The sequence below is a fragment of the Loxodonta africana genome, chromosome 18, assembly GCF_030014295.1.
Source record: "Loxodonta africana isolate mLoxAfr1 chromosome 18, mLoxAfr1.hap2, whole genome shotgun sequence".
NCBI lineage: Eukaryota > Metazoa > Chordata > Mammalia > Proboscidea > Elephantidae > Loxodonta > Loxodonta africana.
Window position 1 is genome coordinate 60,140,473 of NC_087359.1, and position 26,258 is coordinate 60,166,730.

At 51.2% G+C, this 26,258-nt stretch overlaps 1 protein-coding gene across 6 annotated transcripts; it reads right to left on the reverse strand.

The window, feature by feature from the left end:
- Nucleotides 1-4,820: 4,820 nt before the first annotated feature.
- FLOT2 (flotillin 2) lies at nt 4,821-26,256 on the reverse strand. 6 transcript variants are annotated; one of them, XM_010596458.3, is made up of 11 exons: nt 26,123-26,256; nt 17,060-17,141; nt 13,644-13,734; nt 10,302-10,425; nt 9,865-9,983; nt 9,635-9,748; nt 9,414-9,533; nt 9,110-9,324; nt 8,506-8,689; nt 7,976-8,125; nt 4,821-7,863 (listed from the first exon to the last, which is right to left on the reverse strand). In XM_010596458.3, the coding sequence occupies exons 1-11, from the start codon at nt 26,169-26,171 to the stop codon at nt 7,825-7,827; spliced, it is 1,287 nt and encodes a 428-aa protein (XP_010594760.1). In that variant the 5' UTR covers nt 26,172-26,256; the 3' UTR covers nt 4,821-7,824. The 6 variants fall into 6 exon arrangements, with proteins under 6 accessions (XP_010594760.1, XP_023411983.1, XP_064127551.1 ...); XM_003416985.3 differs by lacking the exon at nt 13,644-13,734 and adding an exon at nt 11,463-11,553 and having other exon boundaries at nt 4,825-7,863; XM_010596459.3 differs by lacking the exon at nt 13,644-13,734 and adding an exon at nt 11,463-11,553 and having other exon boundaries at nt 4,825-7,863; nt 26,103-26,223.
- Nucleotides 26,257-26,258: the final 2 nt, after the last annotated feature.

The window sequence follows — 26,258 nt, forward strand, 5'->3', positions numbered from 1 at the left end:
AAATATATTGGTGCCAAGTGTTTTATCTTCAGGTTCACAAATTCTGCCTTCCACTTGGCTCAATTCTGCTCCTCTTTCTATTGTCTAAATCTGCAATTTTATTGTTAATCTTCTGAATTTCTGATTGCTGTCTATGGATTTTTCCAGCTTATTAGATTTTTCATTATGTTCCTGAATAACCTTTTTAATTTCTTCAACTGCTTTATCTGTGCGTTCCTTGGCTTGTTCTGCATATTGCCTGATTTCCTTCCTGATGTCTTAAAGGGTTCTGAATATTAATCTTTTGTATTCTGCCTCCAGTTATTCCAGGAAGGCACTTTCATCTAGAAGATCCCTTGATTCTTTGTTTTGAGAGCTTGTTGAGAAGATCATGGTCTGTTTCTGTATGTGACTCGATATTGACTGTTGTCTCCGAGCCATCTATAAGTTATTGTATTAGTTTATGTTTGCTTACTATATAGTAACTTCTCGCTTTGTTTTGTTTTGATATGCCCAAATGGGTTGCTTGTGAGCTAGCTTGATTATTTTCACCTTTGGAGCTCTGACATCCTTTCCCCAGATGGCTAGAGCTGTTATCAGGTATATCAGTCTAGGAGTCCATTCACTTTTCTTGTATGAATTCAGCTCAGGTGTCCAGATAGCTGATCATCAAGTGTGTGGTACAGGCTCTGTCCTACAGTCTTAGAGGGTGGTGGTGATTGGTGTAGGTACCAGTACCTGGTTACAGTAGGGGGTCACATTCTGAACAAGGCAGGGTACTGAGAATCGTCCCCCAAGTGTTTCTGAGGAAAGCGTGTCCCTGTTCCCTAGAGTGTACAGGTGGATGGGTTCTGCAGATGGACTATGGGCACCCAATGTTTTTGGTTGTAAGGACTGGGAGGTACCACTTATCCTTGGATCCCTGTCACGGGTGGCTGGGTGACCTGAGTGGAGCCATCAGTCCTTAGGTCCCTGATGTGGGTAGGTGAGGACCCTATTTAATAGGCAAAGCAATATCAAACATCAAACACCCACCTCTCCACCGCACAGCTGAGAAAGTTGTAGTCTGCCAACAAGGGCCTAGTCTCCTGAAACAGGTCCACACAGGTCCACGCAGAGGGGTAAAGTACTCAAAGTCCATGGACTGTTTATGCCGGGACAGAAGCCAGTTCTGTCCTGAGCTCCTCCAGTTAGTGGAGTTGGCAAATTATCTCTTACCCCAATTGCAGATTTATTCCTTCCCCAGGGCCTAGAGGATGGCTCTAGGCACTCAGCAGGGCCTATCTCAGGCCCAGGGAAATCAACAGCCACTGAAGTGGGCTTGTGGGCAGGAGGGCGCGGTAAAATATATGCAAGTACTTGGCTTTTGTTGAGAGCGCTGTCCTTCTCTGGTTCCGGAGGTGTGAGTAGGCTGTGTGGGTGGCTGCTTCTCCCTGAGGAAACTGTGGCTGAATGCCTACACCAGCCCGCCATAACTGCTCCCGGGAATGGTGCCTGAGGGCTCCTGGCAATTTAGGACCGGTAATTCTTCTCCACTTCTAAACTGTCTCTTCCTCCCTCTGCCCCTCAGTTCATTTTCTAACCTTGTCTTTGATGTTCAGGGATCCTAGCTTGTCATAAACATAATCATTTCACTTTTTTTTTGGGGACTTTGTTGTAAGAGGGCTCGCGGGAAGCATCTGTCTATTCCGCCATCTTGGGCCTGCTTCTCAAACTAATTTGGTATATATAGCGAGGCTGTTGTTGTTGTTAGGTGCCTTTGAGTCAGTTCTGAATCAATAGTGGCCCTGTGTACAACAGAATGAAACACTGAACCATTCTCACAATCTTTACTGTGTTTGAGCCCATTGCTGCAGTCACTGTCAATCCATCTTATTTAGGGTCTTCCTCTTTATTGCTGACCCTCTGCTTAACCAAGCATGAGGTCCTTCTCCAGGGACTGGTCCTTCCTGATAACACGTCCAAAGTATGTGGGACAAAGTCTTGCCAACCTAGCTTCTAACGAGCATCCTGGCTGTACTTCTTCCAAGACAGATTTGTTTGTTCTTCTGCCGGTCTGTGGTATATTCAAGATTCTTCACCAACACCATGATTCAAAGGCATCAATTCTTCTTTGGTCTTCCTTATTCATTGTCCGGCTTTCACATGCATACCATGGCTTGGGTCAGGAACACCTTAGTCCTCAAGGTAACATCTTTGCTTTTTAATGCTCTAAAGGGGTCTTTTGCAGTAGATTTGCCCAACTCAATACATCATTTGATTTCTTGACTGCTGCTTTCATGGTTGTTGATCCAAGTAAAATGAAATCCTTGACAACTTCAATCTTTGTTTATCATGATGTTGCTTATTGGTCCAGTTGTGAGGATTTTTGTTTTCTTTATGATCAGGTATAATCCATACTGAAGGCTGTGGTCTTTGATCATCATAAGTAAGTGCTTCAAGTCCTCTTCACTTTCCAAAAGCAAGGTTGTGTCATCTGAATATCACAGATTGTTAATGAGTCTTCCTCCAGTGCTGATGCCCTGTTCTTCTTCATATAGTCCAGCTACTCGGATTATTTGCTCAGCATACAGATTGAATAAGTATGGTGAAGTGATACAACCCTGGTGTACACCTTACCTGATTTTAAATCCACAGTATCCCCTTGTTCTGCTAGAATGAACTGCCTCCTGGTCTATGTACAGGTTCCTCATGAGCACAATGCCATGTTCCTGAGTTTCCATTCTTCGCAAAATTATCCATAATTTGTTGCAGTTCTGCCTTTGCAGAGTCAATAAAATACAGGTAAACGTCTTTTCGGTATTCTCTGCTTTCAGCCAAGATCCATCTAACGTCAGCAATTATATCCCTTGTTCCATATCCTCTTCTGAATTCAGCTTGAATTCCTGGCAGCTCCTCATCCATGTACTGCTGCAACCATTTTTTTAATTATCTTCAGCAAAGTTTTACTTGTGTGTGATATTAACGATATTGATAATTTCTGCATTCTGTTGGATCAACTTTCTTTGGAATGGATACAAATGTGGATCACTTCCAGTCAGTTGGCCAGGTAGCTATTTTCCAAATTTCTTGGCATAGATGAGTGAGTACTTCCAGCATTGCATCTGCTTGTTAAAATATCTCATTTGGTATTCTGTCAATTCCTGGAGCCTTGTTTTTTGCCAATACCTCCAGTGCAGCTTGGACTTCTTCTTTCAATACCATTGGTTCTTAATCATATGCTACCTCCTGATATGGCTGAACGTTGACCAGTTCTGTTTGGTACAGTGAGTTTGTGTATTCCTTCACTCTTTTTTTGAGGTAGTGGTTGAAATTTAATTTTTCCCACACATACACCCAGTTTTTCTAGTACCATTTGTCAAAAAAAATTTTTTTCTCCCTTGAATTGCCTTGGTGCCTAGAATGACTTTTCAAATGTGTCAAGTCATGTTACTTCCCTGTTCAGGGATTTCCCATCTCAGAGTAAAAGCCAAAAATATGATCTATTAATTCTGTCTTAGTTATCCAGTGCTGCTATAATAGAAACAGCTCAAGTGGATGACTTTAAGAAGCAGAAATTTATTCTCTCCCAGTTTAGGATGCTGGAAGTCCAAATTCAGGGCACCAGCTCTAGGGGAAGGCTTTCTCTGTCAGCTCTAGGGTAAGATCCTAGTCTCTTCTCAACATCTGTGGGCCAGGCGTTCCTTGAAGATATTCATGTGTCTTGGCATCAATCTTCCCCTGGGTCCAGAAGATTCTCAGCACAGAGACCCTAGTTTCAAAGGACACGGTCATCTTCCAGCTGTTTTTTTTTTTTTTTTTTTTATGCTAGGAGTTCCCTTTTCTCTGCTTGTATCTCTTTCCTTTTATCTCTTGTAAGATGAAATGTGTGGCTCCACCCTAATCCTCATTAACATAAAGGACAACTCACTCCCAAACGGGACCATAACCACAGGCATAGAGGTTAGGAGTTACAACACATAATTACATCAGATCACAAACTGGAGGACAGCCACACAATACTGGGAATCGTGGCCTAGCTAAGTTGACATGAATTTTTGGGAGACACAATTCAATCCATGACATTCCACCCTTTGGCCCCCCAAAATTCATGTCCTTGCTATATGTCAAACACATTAACCCCATCATATCATCTCAAAAATCTTAAATTGGCTCCAAGTCCAAAATCTCATCTTCTGAATCATCTAAATCAAATATGAGTGAGACTTTAGGCATATTCCATCCTGTGGCAAAATTCCTCTTCATCTGTGAACCTGTGAAATTTAGACTAGAAGTTATCTGTTTCCAAAGTACAATGGTGGAATAAGCACAAGATAGACATTTCTATTACAAGTGGGAGACACTGGAGGAAAAGAAGGGATAATAGGCAACAAGCAAGTCCAAAACTCAGCAGAACAATTTACATTAGCTCCCAAGGCTTGAAAACAATCCTCTGTTCTCTGAGACCATCTAGGCAATGGCCCTATCCTGCACTCTCTGGGTGTTGGCCATGCTCTCTGGATTCTGGGTGGAGGTCCTTTGGCCCTGGACTTTGGCTCTGCTTTCCAGGCCCACTGGGACAGCAACTCTGCTCCCCTAGCTTTGGGGGCCCCATTCCCCTAGTCCTTCTGAGTTGTGATCTTACCCCTTGGCCCCAACAGGCCCCATTCTTCTGTGCCCTTGGATATGACAGCCCCGCCCCCTCAGCTTTGGGCTTTGACCCCAGGTTAATGGCAGCCCCACATTTTGGAACTAAGCTGATGAAGATCCATGTCTTTGAAACCTCGGAGGCTGCGGCCCCACCCTTCGATATCCAGCAGGCTGTGGTTCCACACTTGAGACTTCGGAGGCCGTGGCCCTACCCTTTGAGACCAAGGCAGCTCTGCTTCCTGTGTTTTTTCCAACATTCTGCTGATCACAGAGCTGCTCTAGGGATGGTTCTTTCTTTTCTTGAAGGACAGCAGATGTAGCTCCTTTGGCTTGTTTCCTACACAGTTCTTCAGTCAAGATAGCTTCTTGGCTGTGCCCATAGGCAGGCCTCTCCTTGGTCCTCAGCCCCCAGCCCCCTCGGCCTCTTGGTCTGGCCTGGCCTCTGGCTTGCTTGGGCAAGTGTTACAAACCTATTTTAGCTCTACAGGTAAGTGTCCAGGGGCACCATACCCCACCAGCAAGCCTTGGCCTGAAGGCGGTCAGCTGTCTTGCTCCTTGGGTCAGCTCCTGCATTGCCTAGTGCCTGTCTCCTGCTTCTGCTGCCACTGTTTCTCTGCTGCTGCTTCTCGCCGTCTGCATTGTCTCTGGTGTTACAGCTCTCCTCACTTCCTTCTGAGCCCTTTGATGTCCATAATTCCACCAACAGTCTCTTTAAGGCAATCCAGGCTTTTACTATTAGACACCTTAAAACTCTTCCAGCCTTCACCCATTACCTAATTCCAAAACCGCTTCCACAATTTAGATATCTGTTAGAACAGCACCCTACTCCTGAAATACGATCTATAAGGAGCCCTGGTGGTGCAATAGTTAAGCACTCGCCTGCAAACCAAAAGGGTGGCAGTTTGAACCCACCCAGCGGTTCCTTGGGAGAAAGACCTGGTGAAGTACTTCTGTAAAGATTACACAGCCAAGAAAATACTATGGGGCAGTTCTACTCTGTCACATGGGGTTGCTATGAGTTGAAATCAACTCAACAGCACACAAGGTTCTAGGTGATCTGGAAACGGGTTCCCAACCTGATCTCCTCTATTACTCTTCTCACTCACTCACTCGCTAGCTTCTAAACACACTGACCTCCTCACCGTTCTTTGATCCTGTCAGATATACCCCAGCTCAGGGCCTTTGGGTGGAATGCTTTTTCCTCAGACACCTGCATGGCTCACTCCTTTACTTTCTTCACTGCCACCATCTCAATGATGTCTTCCTTGGACACCCTAAAATTTTAGCATTCCCCTGACCCCTTGAATTTCCTATTCCAGCATCTAAGACAATGCCTGGCACATAGCAAGCACTAGGTAAATTTATAAAATGAATAAGAACATTGGAGTCCCAGTAAGATGAAGTGATTTCTCCAAGATGACACAGCAGTCTGATTCCAGAGTTCATGCTTTTAGTCCCAAGAGGTTGGCTCCATTGTTGAGTGGTACCCAGGACTGGCAGAGGTACAGTGAACCCAGCCAGCTGCCCCTCTACCTTCTGCCTGCAGTGAAGCCTGGTCTTCCACAGCTCAGGTCTGGCCTCAGCACCTTGGTCAATAGCAACAGTGCACTGGGTTGCTGTGGAAGAAGCCCTGGTGACACAGTGGTGTAAGTGATTGGGTACTAATCGAAAGGTCAGCAGCTCGAACGCACCACATGTTCCACGAAAGATGTGGCAGTCTACGTGACAGGCTTGGAAACACTATGGGGCAGTTCTACCCTGTCCTATAGGATCACTGTGAGTTGCAACAGGCTCAGAGCAAATGGGGCTGCTGTGAGGCATGGCTAATATGCCAACACCCCCCAGTGGCTAGAATGGGGAAGGACAAAACCCTGGCTTAAAGCTGATGGGTATATGTATGGGAGACCTGGTTGGTTCTTGGTTCCCAGTCTCTCCCCTCACAGAAGACATAAAGCAGGGGTGGGCATAACAGATCTTTATTATACCAGAAGGGACAGGCGGTGGGGCAGTGCAGCATCCAAGCCCCAGACCAGACATGCAGCATCCACATGCAGGAACAGCTACACAGGCTGGGGCAGAGCCAGGGGTGGAGGACTAGGACTGAAGGACACCCACAGCACCCCTGCCAGGAAGCTTGGGCCCTGGGCTCTTGTGCCTCTACTGGAGCAAGGAGACAGAGGACTGGGCAGCTTCCCCATTGCTGGAACTCTATCACTTGGCCAGAAAGAAAGATGGCATGGGGGTATGGGGCCTGGCCAGCCTACACCACTTGGTTCTGTACATAGCCTTGTCTGCTGGCAGGGCCCAGCAGCCAGGGCAGCACAGCCCTAGCAGGAAGAGGGTCTACATACTTTCCTGTCCCCACTGGCCTGGCCCGTGATCCCAGAAAGGCTTGGCAGAGGTGGGACCAAGCTCACCCCACTGAGCAGGGACATGCCCATGAAGGGGACTTGACTTCCCTGAGCACAAGAAGGGGCCTCCTAAAGCAGCAGTAAACTGAGGGGGCTGCTATAGACAGGAGGCCTTACCTCTGTGCCCCTGGCATGGAGAAGACAGGGCTGGAGTATGAGATCAGGCCTGGGGCTGGGAAAGGGGGAAGCGAAGGGCAGTGGCCCTGGGTCCTGAAGCCATGGGCTACCCAGGCCTAGAGGGAGAGGCAGCAGCAGGTAAGGCCAAAGTTTCCTTGGGGCAAGGCTTAGGGCTGGGAAGACCAGGCCAGGAGCGGGGAGGATGGCCGTCCTACCCAGAACCCCTGCACCCACACTGAGCTCTAGCCGGGGCCATAGGGAGGATGGACAGATGCACGAAGAACTTCAAGGCACCAGGATTCTGAGGAGCAGCAGGGCCGCCCCCCACAGACAATGAATATAATAAACATCTTCAGCTTAAACTACATGTGTGTAGGGGGTAGGAGGGGAGAGGGAGAGAGATAGACAGACATGACGGAAGAAGTGACGCACAGGTACAGGAGGGTGAAAGACAATCAGATGAATGTGGCAGTGAAAGTGAGTATGTGGGGTCGTGGAAAGGAAGAAGAGGGAGAGACAGAGACATGAGAGAAGGGAAGACAGCCAGAGATGGCCTGAACTCGCAGCACTTCTGGTCCCTACAAAATAAGGCACCAGAGTCAGTAACGTTCCCGTTGTCCCTGTGGTATTAAACCAGGTGCTGGAGGGAGGGGCAGGCAGCTGCTGAAGGGTATGGGCCTGCTGGGCCTCACACCTGCACACCAGTGGCCTTCTTGATCAGGGGTATCTGCAAGGATGGGAGATCCCAGTGAGGTCTCAGCTCTGGGGCCCAGGACTGCTCCACCTGGGCTAGTCCCGTGGGCTACCCACGCCACCCCCCATTCCAGCTGGGTACACACCTTAGTTAGGTCCACGCCTGTGAGGGCATGCACAGAGGCAGGCAGCTCAGCCAGCAGTCGGTTCACTTCTGATGTTACCTTGCTGTTGTCCCCACTGAGGACCACAATCTCATCAACTTTGGTCAGTGGGGAGGCGATTTTGGCAGCAATCTAGGAAGTGGGTGAGAGGAGAGCTTGGTTAGTGCTCTGACTCCGTCCACCGGCCCTGTCAAACATCTGGTCTCTCCCTCCCTCTCCACCTCACCAGGCCCCAAGGCACCCGGGACTGGTCTTTATTTGCAAGCCAAGGTGATTAGAGAGACCCTGTGGGCCAGGAATGGATGAGCCTGTGCCTGTGGTGGAGTTCCTGCTCCCTAGCTGAGTGTTTTCCTCATTTAAGCCTTCCAGCCAGCCTGCTGCTATGTGTCACTGACAAGTCTGAGAAGTTCTGGCACTTGCTCAAGGCTAGTCAAGCGAGAAGACTTGAACGCAGGCCTGACAGCCTCCACTGGTCAGACCACTTGGGCCCCAGCCTGGTGTCAAAGCCTCACCTGGGGCAGGGCCTCCAGCACCAAGGCCATCTTGGCCGCGTCCCCGTATTTCCGGTAGGCTTCAGCCTTGAGTTTCATCCGTTCAGCCTCTGCCTTGCCCATCGCCTCAATGACTGCAGCCTCTGCCTCCCCAATTCTGCGGATCTTCTCAGCCTCTGCCTGAGCCAAAAGGACCTGCTTCACCCTGAAGGAGCCCAGGCAGGGGGGAGCAGTGAGTGTATCAGGATCCCTAAGCCTGTCTGGGAGCCAGTAAACCCTCAAGCCCTCTGCTCTGGCAGGTGTTGGGTGTGGGGGACACTGAAAGGCGGTTCTTTTGGCTCTGGCCAGAAAGAGGACGCCAGCTACCAGCTGCAAGTGGCAGAGAGCATTAACCAGGGTGCCTTGTGCCAAGCACCATGCCAGGCACTCAAACCTCCTATATCTAGTTGAGTTTTCCACAACCCTATAGGGAAGGTGGCATTGTCCCCACTTCATGGTGAGTAAACAGACTCAGGGAAGAAGCGACCTCTAAGCTGTGGTTGGGAGAGTAGAGAGTATCCTGTTGGCAGAAGAGGCTGTAGGGCCCTGTCTGACCCCAGACCCTGGCACGCAGGACGGTACTCACTTTTCGCCCTCGGCGATCTGCTGTATGCGGTGGGCCTCGGCCTCAGCTGGACAGCGCACGGTGGCAATGAGCTCCTTGTCCGTGCGCAGGATCTCCTGTGCCTCTACCGCAATCTGCTTCTTGCGCTGCACAACCTCGATCTCGATTTCCTCCTGCCGAATCTTCTGCTGCTCCCGCGCCCCTTGCAGCTCATAGGCCAGCTGGGCCTCGGCTGTCTGTGGAAGCCGTGTGGTTGGCATGTCAGAGGCTGGACGCCAAGTCTTGGGCCCTGAGCCCCAGCCCAGGATGCCCCAGAGTCTCTCACCTTGATGTTGACCTCCTCACTGAAGGCTGACTTTTGCAGCTCAAAGGCTCGCTTGGAGTCGGCGATCTTGGTGTCTGCCATGAACTTCACGTCTAGCATCTCCTTCTTGCACTCAGCTTCCTGGGAGGTAGAGGGGCAGGTGCTGAGGGTCTCCTGAGGGAACTTGGTCCCACTGCCCTAAGCTCCCTGTCCCTGGGGGTGGGAAGAAAAATCCCACGTACCCGGATGCCCGCGTCCCGCTCGGCCTCAGCCACGCCGATGTCAGCATCTCTCTGCACCACGGCAGTCTGCGTCTTGCCCAGGGAGCTCAGATAGTCCACTTTGTCATATACATCCTGGGGAGGGAGGGCGAGTCAGCTCTGGGAGCAGCCACAGGCACAAAGGTGCCCCTCCGCCAAGCATCCATCTCGCAGATAGACACTAGGGGACGCGGCCTTCCCACACGTCGCACCTTGATGGTGAAGCTGAGGATCTCGATGCCCATACGGCCAACGTCAGGGGCTGCCACCTCCCGCACCAGCTTGGCAAACTGGTCTCGGTCCTGATAAATCTGCTCCACAGTCAGGGTCCCTGAGGGCAGAGGGATCATGGGCTGGCTCCCCAGGGGCCTAGTCAGTGGGGAAGGAAGAAAGCATGCAAGGAGAAGTGCAGGTGTGCAGGGCCTGTCAGGCCTTGCTGGGGTTTCTCGTTAAAAAGTGTTTCACAAGTAGCCTCCTTCTGCAGAGTCCAGGCTGGATGAGGGAAAAGCATCCTAAGCAGTGCCAGGTTCCTGAGCAGACTGGCATGACCCCTCGCCCTGCTACCCCCACCTTCACTCAGCCACCTGAAGTTCCGAAGTGAAGCACCTGGGAGGCAGCAGCAGAGCCCCTGGGCGGGGCAGGGCCTCACCAAGGATAGAGCGCAGGTGCCCCTCCAGGGTCTGCAGGACAACGTTCTTGATGTCCTGTACGTTCTTCCCCAGGAACTGCTCGCAGGCCACGGCCAAGAGTTCCTTTTCCGTCATGATCTTTACCTGCCAGTGGTCAAAGAAGCCCCTAAGCCTGGTTGGCCAAAGGAGGACAGAGACCCCAGGCCCAGGGGTGTGGGAGTGGTAGCTGTGCTCCTGCCTTTTTCAGACCTGGAGGCCCCAGAGGCTGGGGGCAGGAGTTGATATAAGCCCCCAGGGGGAGGCAGCAGCTTAAGGAATTCTCCAGCTACAGAGATACTTCACCTCCACTGGCGGCCCCAGGCCCACATGTGGCCTCTCTCCCAGGCACTTGGGGCTTGGCCCCCACCCCTCCAGCCCACTGTTTCCCCATCAGCCAACCCCTCCCTTGCAGGCACCCAAGAGGTGCTCCACATGTGGGAGACTCTCAGGCTTGACAGGCAGGGACTGTGAAAAGGAGAATGAACAATAGGGACACAGACAAACAGACAGACTGGGAAAGAGAGTCTCGACAGGGCAGGAGACAGGCCCAGGGGGATGCACCGAGGGTGGGCACCCTCCCGCCTTCCTTCCTGAGGTTCTCATCCAACAGCCCCCTCACTGGAGGCCTAGCCCTCTCCTCCCTGTGAAGTTGAGAGGTGGAGTAGAGCAGGGCAGGAACCCCTCGCTCCTGCATTTGAGCGGGGATTATAACTTGGGCTCCGCCTTCCAGAGCCTAGAGCTTCCTCTGCCTCCTGCTCTCTTCCTCAGGTCCCACCCCCCCAACCCCCCCACCTCCCCGCCCCCCCACCCAGGGAACAGGGAAGGTCTGGATTTTAGGGTTTGGCATTTCCGACACCTGCAAAGAATGTGGGGGAGGGTTAGTGAGACAGGAGCCCTCAGCACTGGTTTTGTCCCTCAGGAGCCCACTGAGGAGAGAAGAGGTTTCTGTTAGTCCTGCTGGGTGGCCGAGGGGGCCGAGCGAACTAGCGTGTTCCAGTGGCGATGACCCTCTCTTGGGATGCAGGGCAGGGGCAGGGTGTTGGAGACTCCCCTGGCTGCTGTCTTCTCCTCCTCCCCCCAAACCCCAGCACGGGGGACGAGGCAGCTCAACGGACATGCGAGGGGCTGCTGAGTTACTATACCTGGGCGACACCCGTCACAGTTAAAGCTACCCCCTCGGCCGTCTCTACGTCCTCGCAGCGGGGCTGCAACGTCATAATCTCTAGGGAAATCCTGCCAAGAAATGCAAAACAGGGGCATGGGTCTGGGGGCCCAGGGCCTGGGGGTGTGAGGAAAGAGTCCGGTACCTGACTGCTCCAGCTGGGAAAGGCCAAGGGTCCTGTTGAGGAGAAGGTTGGGGAGGATTCCCCAAGAGCTTTCAGCACTGGATTAGTCTGGGAGTGTGTGAGAAGGCAGTGGGTGGGAGGCAGGGCAGTGCAGGTGGCCCCAGAGAAGGCGTGTAAGTGTGCTACACGTGTGCACACTGCCTTTGCTCACACCAGCCTGGCCTGAATGGTGGGGAAGATGAAGTGGACAAGAGGTGGCTGGGGGTGGTCTGCGGGGTGGTGGGGTGGGGAAGAGTCTTTGTGTGCTGCTGTGTGTGTGTCCTGAGGCAGCAGGTGGGCACTGGTAGTCCAGGCCCTGTGGTGTAGGTGTAGGTGTAGGCCAGCCATGGGTGCTGTCTCAACACCCCCAGGGGTCCTCACCCATTCTCTGGATGCCCCAGGCGGCTGCCTAGAAAGCTCTTCCTGTCAATTTGGCATCCTGGGAGTATGCCCACAGCTGGCCTGAAATGGAAGTGGTCCTGCACCCGTCCCCTGCCAGGAAAGGCCGGTCCAGTCCCTCCACTGGGCAACAGGCTCTGACGGGAAGCCCGCCCTCTGGTGTTGGGCCCAGGAAGAACATGTGGAGGACGCAGGCTCGGGCCACCAGAGAGCCTCTTGGCCAAGAAGTATGAACCCTCAGAAAGAGCTGTTCTGGCCAGACAATTGACTCCTCCAGGGTCCACAGTCACCCAGCTTAACAAGGACCAGGATGTCTGCAGATGTCTTGAGTAGTGTAGTGGACTTGGAGGGGAATGGGGCTGCTTCACATGGGATGTTGAGGGAGGCCTGGGCAGGGCCCATTCCATACAAGGTGCTCCGGAGCTTCTCCTCAGGCTCTGTACTGAAACTTGCCCTCCCACAGCTACAAGAGCTGATTACATGGGGATAGTCCCCTTCCCGATTAGAGATGGCAGGATGGGTGGGGAAGGAGGTGGTGGGGGAGGATTTTTGCCTGAGAAGGCTGAGGGGTTCTTTAGTGCAGAAGGAGGGGGCAGGGTGTGATGGCAGTTAGGTCTCTTCCAGCCTGGGGACCACTGGGATGTGGGCTCTGAGGGGACAGGGATGTTTTCATATTCCCGGCTGTACCCCCTGTGCCTGGAACAAGAAGGTGCTCAGTAAAGAGCTGGCAAATGAAGCAATGAAGATGGGAACCTACACATTAGAGAGAAATCACTTGGAGTTACTTAATATCCTGACCCAAGGATAGATTTCACCAGCCATGGCTGGATGGGAATGAAGAGCAAGACACTAGGTTCACTTGCTTTTCAAAGTGAGACGTTATTGATAATAAAGCTTGGGTATCTCTAGCACTTCTTTTCCAAAAATCCCAAATGCCCTCATCATTTTATTTGCCTTTCCAATATCCGTATAAGGCAAAGAGAGGCATGATTCTTCCCATTTCAGGAATGAGAAAACTGAGACCCAGTCATAAGCCTTTTCCCTCAAGCCTGTCATGGAGATTATACCTGGAAGCTGGGGAGGAGCCCAGGGGCTGGGTGAACACAGCTCTTTGTGGGACTCATCTCCTGGTCTTGCAGAGAGGACTGGGGCCCAATATTGGGCCCAGAAAAGGGTCTAGCAAGGGGTTCATGGTGTCTGTGCTGGGGAGGATCAGAACCTCAGTAGGGTAGATAGAACCGAGCCCGCGGCACCTGGACAGTCAACTCTGTCACATAAGGGCCTTGTCTTCTGTATCTGTTCTGCCTCAACTTGTTCCCAATTTAGGCATTTAGGGAGACCCACTGGTGAACTTGGCAGAGCTCCCAGAATCCCTTGCTCTTTCCCCACACGCAGCCCAAGTGGATAAGGGCGAGGGATCTGGGTCTACAGGGATCCATCCTGGCTGTGGCCGCCTTTGCACCCAGAGCAGCAGAGGGTGGGAGCAGAGGGGAGGGAGGCACCTGCTCAGGAGGAAGTCTATCCGGCTCCTGCCCGCCAGGCCCCAATGGGGCAGGAAGAGAAGGTTAGACACAGAGGAGGAAGCAGGTGGGTTATTACCTGTGCAACCCCTGTTACGAATAGCGGGACCCCCTCCGACGTCTCAATATTCTCACAGCGACACAGGATGGTCATAACCTCCAGAGACAGTCTGAGGAGCAGCCAGGGGGCAGGGAGAGGTAGGGACAGGAAGGGGTAGGAGGGGACACAGCAAACACACACAATGGTTACCAGACAAGCACCAATGCCTGATGTCTGGGGGCAGGCACGGGTGCTCTTTCCATATTTTAACCCCCCACTGCCAGCTTAGCCTAGGGCTGTGGAGGGGCACAGGTACTCTTGCTGGCCTGAGGCCTCTGGGTCTCTTCTATAGCCCCAATGCCCTTCTAATGAGGAGCTGCTGGGTTCAGGGAGAGGTCTGTTGAGGCCTGGGCCCACAGCCTGAGCTCAGGAGGCCTGTCTGCAGGGTACTGGGGTTGCGCACCTCACCTTCCCAGGGGATTCCTGGCAGAATCTCAGGGACTTGGCCTTAGAGCCACCCTCCACACACAGGCAAATCTGCATTTCTAGACATTGGGAGGGGGAAACGCCACTTGGGACTAATGAGTCATAGCAAATACTGAATCCTGCTCGGAGCACAAACGCTCCAGGTCTGTGCTACATAGCACTAACAAGGCAATTTAGGGCCAAGAAACCTCAAAGAAAATATTGGATGTTTTAATTTCGGGGGGTCAAGGGAGTCAGGGGAGAAAGTTTGCTGCTGCCAGAATATTCACAGGGACAACTGGGAGGTGATGGAGTAATCCACTTTGAAACCTCCAAAGTTAGGCCTAGGCAGAGAAGACAGTGCCAGCAAAGAGAACAAGGTGCCTGGAAGTTACCTGACCCACGCTGGCTGGGCCTCCCTAGGACAGTGCACGTGCGTGTGTGGAGGGTGATGGTCTAGGCAGAGGCCAGGCTGTGAACGGTGTGGAAGGTTTCCTTACACTAGATAAAGGGAGGACAGAGGCTGAGGCTGAAGGGGTAGAAGAGGCGGGTTGGGGCGGAGGGACTGGGGAGCAGTATGCAACCTGGGGCCCCTACCTCCACTCTGGGAGGGGCCCCTCTCACAGCGCCAGCTCTGGGGGCTCTGGCCATGCAGACATGCAAAGGTTGCCTTCTTTTGAGTCCCTAACACTAGCACCCTGGGGCCTGAGAGACTCAGGACCAGCCTTAGAAACCCATCAAGTTCTCTTCTCAAGAAGGAGATGAAAGGGAAGTGGTAGAGAGTCAGGGAGGGAAGGGAGGAAGGAAGGAAGACAGGAGGCTGCAGCTCAGATGCCGGGGTGGAGGAACAGCTCAGGCAGGGGAGAGAGCGCCGCCCACATCAGGGCCTCATGACAATATAGGACGCAACAAGTGCAGCAGGAGGGACCGCATGGTGCCAGGGGAAGAATGGCTGACACCGAGGGTGGATGACATACGGGCTGGCTATAACCTCAAAAGGGAGAGTGACTGTCCGGACTGGGCTAGAAGCCTCTACACTGGCCTGAAAGCTCCTGCTAGCCTGGACACATGAATGCTCTCGTTTGGGGACCGTGGTCCAGATGTCCCCCAAGCAGGCAAGGAGCGGCAGAAGGGGCTGCCTCCCAGAAAAGGGTTTAAGATGTGGAAGAGCTACAGGCTCAGTCCACCCAGTGAGGGGCACTGGAAGGAAGATGCTGAGCCTGGGTGTGAGACAGTCTCCTAGGGCGAGGTACAAGGCCCTCCCCGCTCACTTCCAAACTCACTGTCAGAGAGGCCTGGTGGGCCCTCCCTCCTGTTCTGGGGCTCCACTCCCTGGAGCCTGAAGAGGGGAGGTAGGGGAGACGGAGAACCTGGACAAAGGCCTGCAGGGGCATTGGCCCTGGCAGTGGAGGCCCATGTGGCACAGGTCTCTGGGCAAGCTGCACACCCTCTGGGCTCAGCTGTAAGTCGAAGTGATTCGGGGAGGTATGTGGACAAGACACTCTGTTGTGCTGGGACTGCCTGGGGGGTGGGGTGGGGTGGTAGTGTCTCCCCACAGGCCACTCGCCCACTGAGGAGTGCCGAGGTCCTCCTGAATGGACACTGAAGCCAGTATTGATTTCTCGGTGACAACTGGGACCTTGGAACAGGAGAGTCCCTCAGGATCCCTCAACTCAGGCAGGGGAGAATGTGAGAAGAGATGTGTGAGTGGAGGGTGTTACCAGGAAATCAGTGAAATTAAAAAGGTGTGACATGCTTCCCAATCCCGCCAGTCCAGTAGATGCCCTCAGTACCTGGAGGGCCCCAGGCACTGGCAGCTCAGTAAAGACCTGGGGCTCCTCTCTGATGACTGGAGGGGGCTGGGGCAGAGGGGGCTTTCCACTGGAATCTCCATTGTTTCCCCTTTGGGATGACGGCCTCCCCCAGCAGCGTGCCCACACCTTCACGGCTTGTTGCCTGAGTCCTGGCCTGGATGAATCTGGGTCCCTCGATCCCCCATACTCAGGTGGCAAGGAGAGCCAGCAGGGAAAGCCTAACGCTAGGCCCTCCAGGAGGCTGAAATCTCCCCTTCTCTAGTCTTCCCAGACTGATACAGGAGGTCTGGGGCCAACTCTACAGCAGCCAGCAACGTAAAAAACCAAGCCCCTTGCCTTTGAGTTGATTCTGACTCTTAGCGACCATATAGGACAGAGAACTGCCCCACAGGATTTTCAAGGAGCAGCTGGTAAATTAGAACTGCTGAACTTTTGGTTAGCAGCCTGAGCTCTTAACCACTGTACCACCAGGGCTCCAACAACAACATAGGAGGCACCAATCCCTTAGGTCCGTGCCCCTTGTCCCTAAATCAGACTTGTCACAGAGCCACTTCAGACTGTACATCCATTCTCTGCCATCTATCCAGTCTGCTTTCTGCCCTTGTTACCTGCCTGAATGGCCCTAGGGCCTGTACAGCTCTTCCTAGCCAACCACCCAAAACAAACCCATTGTCATTGAGTCGATTCTGACTCGTAGTGACCCTACGGGACAGAGTAAAACTGCCCCATAGGGTTTCCAAGAAGCACCTGGTAGATTCAAACTGCTGACCTTTTGGTTAGCAGCTGAACTCTTAACCACTATGCCACCAGGGTTTCCTTCCTAACCAAACAGGGTGTAAAATTAAGGCTTGTTGAATAACTTTGAGCTAGAATCAGGAAATTGGGATTCTGCCTAGGTATGGCCCTGAATTCTCTGGGACAAAAGTGATGCCAGCCTCCAGTGGGAAAGAACACCCATTAAGGGGGTTGTGCCCACAGACAGACCTTCCTGATGTGGCCTCCTGCATCCCTGTGCAGCCATTTCACCTGGTTCTTAGGAAGTCCCCTTGCTCCAGGATGGAAAGTGACAAATGGCAGATGCTCTAGCTGACCCATGGAGTGTGGTGGGGGAACGCCGGAAAGCCCTTTCTCCCCTGCCCACTGGGATGACAGGTTCCCAAGCCCGCAGGCCCTTACCTCTGTGTGTCGGATATACACCACCAGGCCCAGGCCCAGCCGCCAAACACGTACTGTTTATAGTCGGAACCACAACAGCCGCCTGGGGAGTAAAGCAAACCACTGCTGGTCAGTCAGCTCCTGGGCCTGTCCACCCTCCATCCTTCCAACAGCAACTCTGGCCCTTTACTCTGCTCTGAGACTTGAAAATTCCCACTGCTGGGTGCCAGGGGCTGAGGCACACATCAACGGGAGACACATTCTCTCTGCCCTTAAGAAGCCTTAGATCTAGTTTCGGACACAGGAAATTTGCATAAAGAAGGAATAATATCTAATGAGTGGTTCAGAATATTAGTACTTCCAGAAAACAGAATAGGTCAGTGGTCAGGAAAAGCGCTCATTTTCCGTTCAAAAACCACCAGTTGCCATTGGCTTGACTCCAACTCATGGGAATTCCATGTCTATCAGAGTAGAACTGTGCTCCGTAGGGATTTTTTTTTAATAATTTTTATTGTGCTTTAAGTGAAGGCTTACAAATCAAGTCAGTCTTTCACACAAAAACCCATACACACCTTGCTACACACTCCCAATTACTCTCCCCCTAATGATACAGCCCGCTCTCTCCCTCCACTCTCTGTTCGTGTCCATTTCGCCAGCTCCTAACCCCCTCCACCCTCTCATCTCCCCTCCAGGCAGGAGATGCCAACATAGTCTCAAGTGTCCACCTGATCCAAGAAACTCACTCCTCACCAGCATCCCTCTCCAACCCATTGTCCAGTCCAATCCATGTCTGAAGAGTTGGCTTTGGGAATAGTTCCTGTCCTGGGCCAAGAGAAGGTCTGGGGGCCATGACCACCGGGGTCCTTCCAGTCTCAGTCAAACCATTAAGTCTGGTCTTTTTATGAGAATTTGGGGTCTGCATCCCACTGCTCTCCTGCTCCCTCTGGGCCTCTCTGTTTTCCCTGTCAGGGCAGTTATCGGTTGTAGCCGGGCACCATCTAGAGCTTCTGGTCTCAGGCTGATGTAGTCTCTGGTTCATGTGGCCCCTTCTGTCTCTTGGGCTCATAATCGCCTTGTGTCCTTGGTGTTCTTCATTCTCCTTTGATCCAGGTGGGTTGAGACCAATTGATGCATCTCGCATGGCTGCTTGCTAGCGTTTAAGACCCCAGACGCCACTCTTCAAAGTGGGATGCAGAATGTTTTCTTAATAGATTTTGTTATGCCAATTGACTTAGACATCCCCTGAAACCATGGTCTCCAGACCCCTGCCCCTGCTACGCTGGCCTTCGAAGCGTTCAGTTTATTCAGGAAACTGCTTTTGGTTTAGTCCAATTGTGCTGACCTCCCCTGTATTGGGTGCTGTCTTTCCCTTCACCTAAAGTAGTTCTTATCTACTATCTAACTAGTGAATGCCCCTCTCCCACTCTCCCTCCCTCCCCCCTCGTAACCACGAAAGAATGCTTTCTTCTCAGTTTAAACTATTTCTCTAGTTCTTATAATAATGGTCTTATACAATATTTGTCCTTTTGCAACTGACTAATTTCACTCAGCGTAATGCCCTCCAGGTTCCTCCATGTTATGAAATGTTTCCCAGATTCCTCACTGTTCTTTATCGATGTGTAGTATTCCATTGTGTGAATATACCATACTTTATCCATTCATCCGTTGATGGGCACCTTGGTTGCTTCCACCTTTTGCTGTGTAAACAGTGCTGCAATGAACATGGGAATGCATATATCTGTTCGTGTAAAGGCTCTTCTTTCTCTAGGATATATTCTGAGGAGTGGGATTGCTGGATCATACGGCAGTTCTATTTCTAGCTTTTTAAGGAAGCGCCAAATCGATTTCCAAAGTGGTTGTACCATTTGATCCACAGGGATTTTTAATGGCTGATTTTGAATAGATCACCAGGCCTTTCTTCCAAGGTACCTCTGAGTAAACTTGAACGTTCCATCTTTCAATTAGCAGGTGAGTGCCTTAACCACTTGTACTCCACTTTTCATTCAACTATTCCTTCATTCATTCAGCAAACAAGTGGACTATTTTTATGTGCTAGGGATACAGAAATAAAGATACACTTCCTATCTTGAAGGAGGTGAGACTAAGAGACAGGACCTTTCCTGAGATGATTGTAATACCATGTGGTTTGCCTGTCATCAAGGTGTATGCAGACAGAGAGGAAAGGCAGAAGGTGGTCCAGCTCAGGGAGGCTGGTGGGAGGAGGGAATCTCCTAGCAAAGGTGGGCCATTTCAGGGAGGCTGGGTCTCTACTCCTGGGGCTTTTTAAAAATTTTTTTATTGTGCTTTAAGTGATAGTTTACAAATCAAGTCAGACTTTCACACAAAAATTTATATACACTTTGCTATATTACCCCTAGTTGCTCTCCCTCTAATGAGACAGCACACTCCTTCCCTCCACTTTCTATTTTCGTGTCCATTCGGCCAGCTTCTGAACCCCTCTGTCCTCTCCTCTCCCCTCTAGACAGGAGCTGTCCACATAGTCTCACGTGTCTACTTGATCCAAGCAGCTCACTCTTCACCAGTGTCATCTTCTATTCCATAGTCCAGTCCAATCTCTGTCTGAAAAGTTGGCTTTGGGAATGGTTCCTGTCTTAGGCTAACAGAGGGTCTGAGGACCATGACCCCGGGGTCCTTCTAGTCTCAGTCAGACCATTAAGTCCAGTCTTTTCACGAGAATTTGAGGTCTGCGTCCCACTGCTCTCCTGCTCCCTCAGGGGTTCTCTGTCGTGTTCCCTGTCAGGACAGTCATCGGTTGTAGCTGGGCACCATCTAGTTCTTCTGGTTTCACACTGATGTAGTCTCTGGTTTCTGTGGCCCTTTCTGTCTCTTGGGCTCATAATTATCTTGTGTCTTTGGTGTTCTTCATTCTCCTTTGCTCCAGGTGGGTTGAGACCAATTGATGCATCTTAGATGGCCGCTTGCTAGTGTTTAAGACGCCAGACGCCACTCTCCAAAGTGGGATGCAGAATGTTATCTTAATAGATTTTATTATGCCAATTGATTTAGATGTCCCCAAAACCATGCTCTCCAAACCCCCACCCCTGCTACGCTGGCCTTCGAATCATTCAGTTTATTCAGGGAACTTCTTTGCTTTTGATTTAGTTACTCTTGGGGCTTTTAGGGGTACTTTGTTTCTCTTAAGGAGCCTTGGTGGTGCAAGTGGTTAAAGGGCTAGGCTGTTAACCAAAAGGTCGGTGGTTGGAACCCACCAGCCACTCCGTGGGAGAAAGATATGGCAATTTGCTTCTGTAAAGATTACAGCCTTGGAAACCCTATGGGGAAGTTCTACTCTGTCCTACAGGGTTACTATGAGTCAAAATTGACTGGATGTCAATGGGTTTGGGTTTTTTGGGTTGTTCCTCTTCTGGGAGGGGGTGGAGAAAGACAGGCTTCAAAACAAAAACCAACTGATGGTACCGACAGGAGAAGTGAAGAGAAAAGGAAAAGGTCTAAATAGGAAGCAGCTGCTGGAAACTTAGCAGCAACTAAGTAGAATGTCTAATTCAACTATGACCCAGATCCATGCTGTGAACTTGTCTGGCATAGGCTCTACATAGAAACGAGACACGTCAATTCCTGAAATTCATGTACTGGACCCTCCTGCCAATGCCTACATTAGCCATCAAGTTAAGAAACTTTAATAAAAGCTGAGATGCAGTTAACTTGCAGTGCAAAGAAATGAACAGGAAACACATGAATTAAAGGAAATACAATTTCAGAAAGACAGTGGGTGCCATTGTTTCCATGTTCACAAACTTGGGCTTTCATAAAAGCCTCAGGTGTGTGTCTTCCAAGGTCAAGGGTATGGTTTCATATAGCTGGGGACCCATGACAGAGGACAAGGTGGGGTAGAGGGGCGGAAGGCAGATCACAGTGTGTCTTACACATAAGGCCAAGGAGTTGAGGCCTTACCCTGTGTGAGTGATGGGGGGTGGGGCACACAGAGATATAAGGTAGGGAGCAATGAAGCTAATTTGTCTTTAAAAAAAAACCACTTTGCACAAGGAGGGAGATCTTGGGGGTCAGAGTAACTGGATAGAAACCTCCTGAGTAACTCAGGCAAGACCTGGTGGCTGATGCAGGGGGGTGAAGAAAAAGAGAGTTGGGGGTAACTTCTAGGGCAGCACTGCCTGAGAGAACTTTCTGCGATATTGGAAATGTTCTGTATCTGTACTCTGCAATACAGCAGCCACTAGCCACGTGTGGCTACGGAGCACTTAAAAAGTGGCTGGTATGACTGAGGAGCTGAATTAAAAGAAAAATTTTATTATCAGTGTACTTTAGATGACAGTTTACAGTACTAGCTTCTCATTAAACAGTTAGTACAGGTACTGTTATTTATGGCATTGGTTAACAACCCCAGGACATGTCAGTGCTCTCCCTTCTCAACCCTGGGTTCCCCATTACCAGCTTTCCTGTCCCTTCCTGACTTCTCGTCCTTGCCCCTGGGCTGGTGTGCCCCTTTAGTCTCATTTTGTTTTATGGGCCTGTCTAATCTTTGGCCGAAGGGTGAATCTCAGGAGTGACTTCATTACTGAGCTAAAAGAATGTCCGAGGGCTATACTCTCAGGGTTTCTCCAGTCTCTGTCAGGCCAATAAGTCTGATCTTTTTTTGTGAGTTAGAATTCTGTTCTATGTTTTTCTCCAGGTCTGTCCAGGACCCTCTACTGTGATCCCTGTCAGAGTAGTCAGTGGTGGTAGCCGGGCACCATCTAGTTGTACCGCACTCAGACTGGTAGAGGCTGTCGTAGTTGTGGTCCCTTTAGTCTTTTGGACTAATTTTTCCTTTGTGTCTTTAGTTTTCTTCATTCTCGAGGAACTGAAGTTTTAATGCAAATTAAATGGCCACATGTGTCTGTTGTTGCGTGCCATCGAGTCGATTCTGACTCACAGGGACCCTATAGGACAGAGTAGAAATGGCTCACAGGGTTTCCTAGGCTGCAGTCTTTATGGGAGCAGATCACCAGGTCTTTTCTCCAGTGGAGCCGCAGGTGGGTTCCAACTGCTGACCTTTCTGTTAGCAGCTAAACACCTCACCGTTGCACCACCGGGGCTCCTGCAGTGGCTACCGTACTGGACAGTACAGCTCTAGAGCCCTGGTTTGGGTGGGTGGTGAGGCCAGCAACCAGAGACAATGGAGAGGACAGTGACTGGGTACAAGTCCTGGACAGGGGAATTAAAGGAACAAAGGTACCCTATGGGGGAGGACTTGTAAGGCAGGAGAGCTGGAGTCCTGAGATGACTCATGCTCCCCAGACAGTCACTTGGTTTCCTAGATCTGCCGTGCACAGGGAGCAAAGAGCAGCCCCACAGTGTTTGTAGGGGCAGCAAGAGGAAGTCTTAGGTTTCTGTTTCTCTGGGGTAGAAATACCTATCCACAGGGCTGCTGCTCAAGGTAAGCCATTGCAGGCTTGTCTGCCCTGGGAAGTACCGTAGAGAGGCCTCTGAGGACAAACAGTCAATCTGAAACCCAACCATCCTGGGATCAAGTGAAACTGGAAGAGGGACAAAAATCACAGCTTGTCCTTCTTCCACCTCTTCTGGCCTGTTGGGAGCAGGGCATGGCTGCCTCCAGCTTTGTGGAGGGGGTGCTAGTGGTAGGGTGGGATGGAGGGGGGCTGAGGGGTGTCTTCCCTTTCCCTTTAACTTATTCTTTGACATTGGGAGTAAGCTGCCACAGCTTAAGCTGGGCCTTGGCCAAGAGAGACATGGCCATGTTCCCAGGGATCCTAACAGGAAGGCTGCCCCACCCCTAGCAGTTTCTGCCTTGGGAAGGCAACTTCCTCCCCACATCCTAGGTATTCTCAGCATGAACACCATTCCCAAAAGAGGATACTCTAGGTGCCTCTTCTTGAATTCCCCAGCTCTCACTCATCCTGAGATCTGGAAGTTTTTCCTAGTTTTATCTCACTTCTAACTCAATTTGCTTTCGCTTGCTCTGTCCTCAAACAGAAGGACCACAAAATACCCCCAAGACAACCTACAAAATACTCTCAGCCCCTCCCCAGACACAGCCTGACCTTTGCCCTCCCAGGAACACACTCTTCCCTCCCTCCCTCTCCTCCACCTTATTCTTCCCTGAGTAGTGCAAAGGGTTTGCACCTAAAGATTAGTGGTTTGAACCCACCCAGTGGTACCGTGGAAGAAAAAGCCTAGCAATCCATTAAGATTACAGCCAAGTCAAATGTATAGAGACTAAAGTTCACTAGTGGTTACCAGGTGTGGGGAGGAGGGGGAAAGAGGGGACCATTGTTTAAGAAGGACTGAGTGTCAATGGTGATGGGAAATTTGGCGGCATGGGTGGTAGTTGCAGAAGACGATTATATAAATGATATCACTGAAGTGTACACTTGAAAAATGTTGAACTGGAAAATGTTGTGTTATATATATTTTTACAATTAAAAAAAAAAAAAGATTACAACTAAGAAAAGCCTATGGAGCAGTTCTATCCTGTAACACATGGGGTTACCTTGAGTCAGAATCAATTCAATGGCAACCACCAACAGTCAAGAATGTCATAAACTATAAGGGGGTTTCTGACTCTGGGTAGTACACACAATTAACACACTCAGCTGCTAATCCAAAGGTTCAAGTCTACCCAGAGGTGCCTCGGAAGAAAGGCCTGGCAATCTACTTCTAAAAAATCAGCCACCGAAAACCCTGTAGAGCACAGTTCCACTCTGACACACATGGGGTTGACATGAGTTGGAGCTGATGTGATGGCAACTGGTTTTAGTCTTTTCTGAGCCACAAACCCCTTTAGTAGTCTGGCAATGCGTAAGGATCCCCTCTCAGGATGTTTATAAATAAATTTTTAAAAATTACATAAGAAACAAATTATATTGCAAGTCACCAAAATATTAAAACAATCAAATGTGTGATATAGTCATATAAGTGATTTTTTTATTAACACATTAAATTATAAAATCTATCAGCTGATCTCATACCTGCAACAACTGCAGTGTTGTAGGAAAATATCGGCTAATACTTGTATGATTTTGCTGCCAATATTCATAACTGCAAAACTTCAGTTAAAGTCCGCGAAAATAAAAGCATATATATTTTTTCCCATTCAAATTCACAGATCTCTAAATTCTACCTACAAAGCCCAGGTAAAGAACCTCTGACCTACTGTAGACACGAGACAAACATGTGGTATTTAGGTTACCTTCCTAAATTCCCGTAAGCAGAAATAGAGAAAACGTTTTATGTCAAAGAATGAAGGAAGGAGGTTAGACAATAAGGAGAACTTCCAGACTTTCCAGGTGGAAAAGATGACCATGAGATGTAGCTACATCCTCCTTCTGAAACGGGCTGAGTGAGGTGCCTCACTTAGCTGCAGACCCAGGTAACAAGGTTGGCAGGCAGGGCAGGACTGGAGTAGCTTCTCTGCTCTCCTGGGAGTCCATAGCAAGAGGGAGCTGCATCTCAACCGAATCATCTCAAATCCCAAGGCACCATCATGCTAGGTATTATCCCTCTCTCTCTCCAATTCCACCTTTCCTTGACTCCACGACACTCAAATTTTAGGCAGGGCCTCTTCGCTCCACCCCTGAACAGCTGCAAAGCTAGCATGGCACTGGCCTGTGGCCCAAGGACCGGGTTCCAGCTGTCCATCTTAGGGGCTCCACTCACCCCTCCGTCTCAGGACTTTCCAACAGAATCGGAGCTTCTGTTGCCCAGAGTCTGGGTTTGCAGGAAGAAACTCCACAAGAAAAACAAAGTGTCTTTCTTCTCTTCCCTTTCTAAAAGCCTTCTCTAGGAGTGGAGGCTGGGAGACAGGCCCAGATCTTAGAAGAGAATGTATGGCCCTGGTGTACTCCCTCCGGACCCCCAGGCTGTCTCTGGTCTTCAAGGGACTGGAGTATCTTTCTCCCCAACAGGAGTGGGATCCTCATCAGGGAGGGTGGGGGCTTCCTGTTCCAGTGAGAGAGATTAATTTTGACATCCAAACTGGGCCGGAGGTCATGCTTTGGGGTGAAAGTTCCCAATGATTATCATACCTCCCCAAGGGTGTGCAGCTATAAGCCCTGGCCTAGCCCCCTCTTCTACCCACTTCAGTAGCTGAGCCCTGACAACTCTGCACACAGACTGAAATCGGTATTGACGGTGGAAAGTAAGGCAAGAGGATTTCTGCAGCTACAGCCCTCTAAGCTGTCAGACAACAAACACCGCCCTCTCCCCAGCACCTGTGAGCCTCGGGCTGCACAAACTAGTGCCTTGAAAGGCTTCAGCCACTCCCAAGGCACCCCGAATATACAATCTAAATAGCAGCCTAAAGGCAAGTCTCCCCTTACTCCTCTGCCCCCCCAATACTGCAGTCCCCAAGCCGCACCTATAGAGAAATTCCGAAATCTTGCTGCGTTTTTGCAACCCAGAGCAGCACGGCCCAGGGCCCGGTTTCCCAACCTGTAGAGGCCGCATGCGCGTTCCCAGGGCGGGCAATGCCAGTAAATCTCCGGCAAGCCCCAGCCTGCCCGGCATTAACGGGGGCTGTGCCCCAAGAGAGTATCTATGTCTCAGGACCCGTCCTCGATACAGGAACCTGTCCTGCAGAGCTGTTGGACCCATCTGAGTACAGGCGCTGAAATCCAGCCAAACCGCTCTGTTGCCGGAACCACTGGTTCCTCCCTCCCGGAATCCCATGGCTTCAATTTGGGACCCCCAAACCCACGGTGGAGCGGAGGGGAAGCCCTGCTTAGGGAGGAGGCGGAGAAAGGATAGGATAAACACGGAAAAACATGCAGTGGAAGCGGCAGACCCTAGCGGGTGCCCGGGGGAGGGGGGGCGGAGCATGGAAAATGCGAAATGAGGGTCTCTTCTGGGAACGGGGCCTCCCAGGTCCAGCCTAGGGCAGCGCCCTGTGGAGCGCAGACCCAAGACCCGCCGCCCCACCTCGTCCCCCGACCCCTGGCACTGCCCTCCACCCTCTGAGTCCCTCTCCTGGTCCAGCCCTTCACCCCCGTTCCCTCCCCAGCCCTGCAGCCACCCCGAACCCCCTCCTCAGCCACCTTCCCAGGCACAGTCCCCACCCCAGACCCACCTCCTTTGCTGCCTCCTCACCTGAAACCACCAGCGCCTCGTTGGGCCCTACCGTGTGGCAATTGCCCATGGCGCCGGCGGGGCGGAGGGCCCTCGGGAACCGCAGAGAACTGGACAGCAACACCCGGCCAGCACCCCACACCGCCGGCCGCGCCCA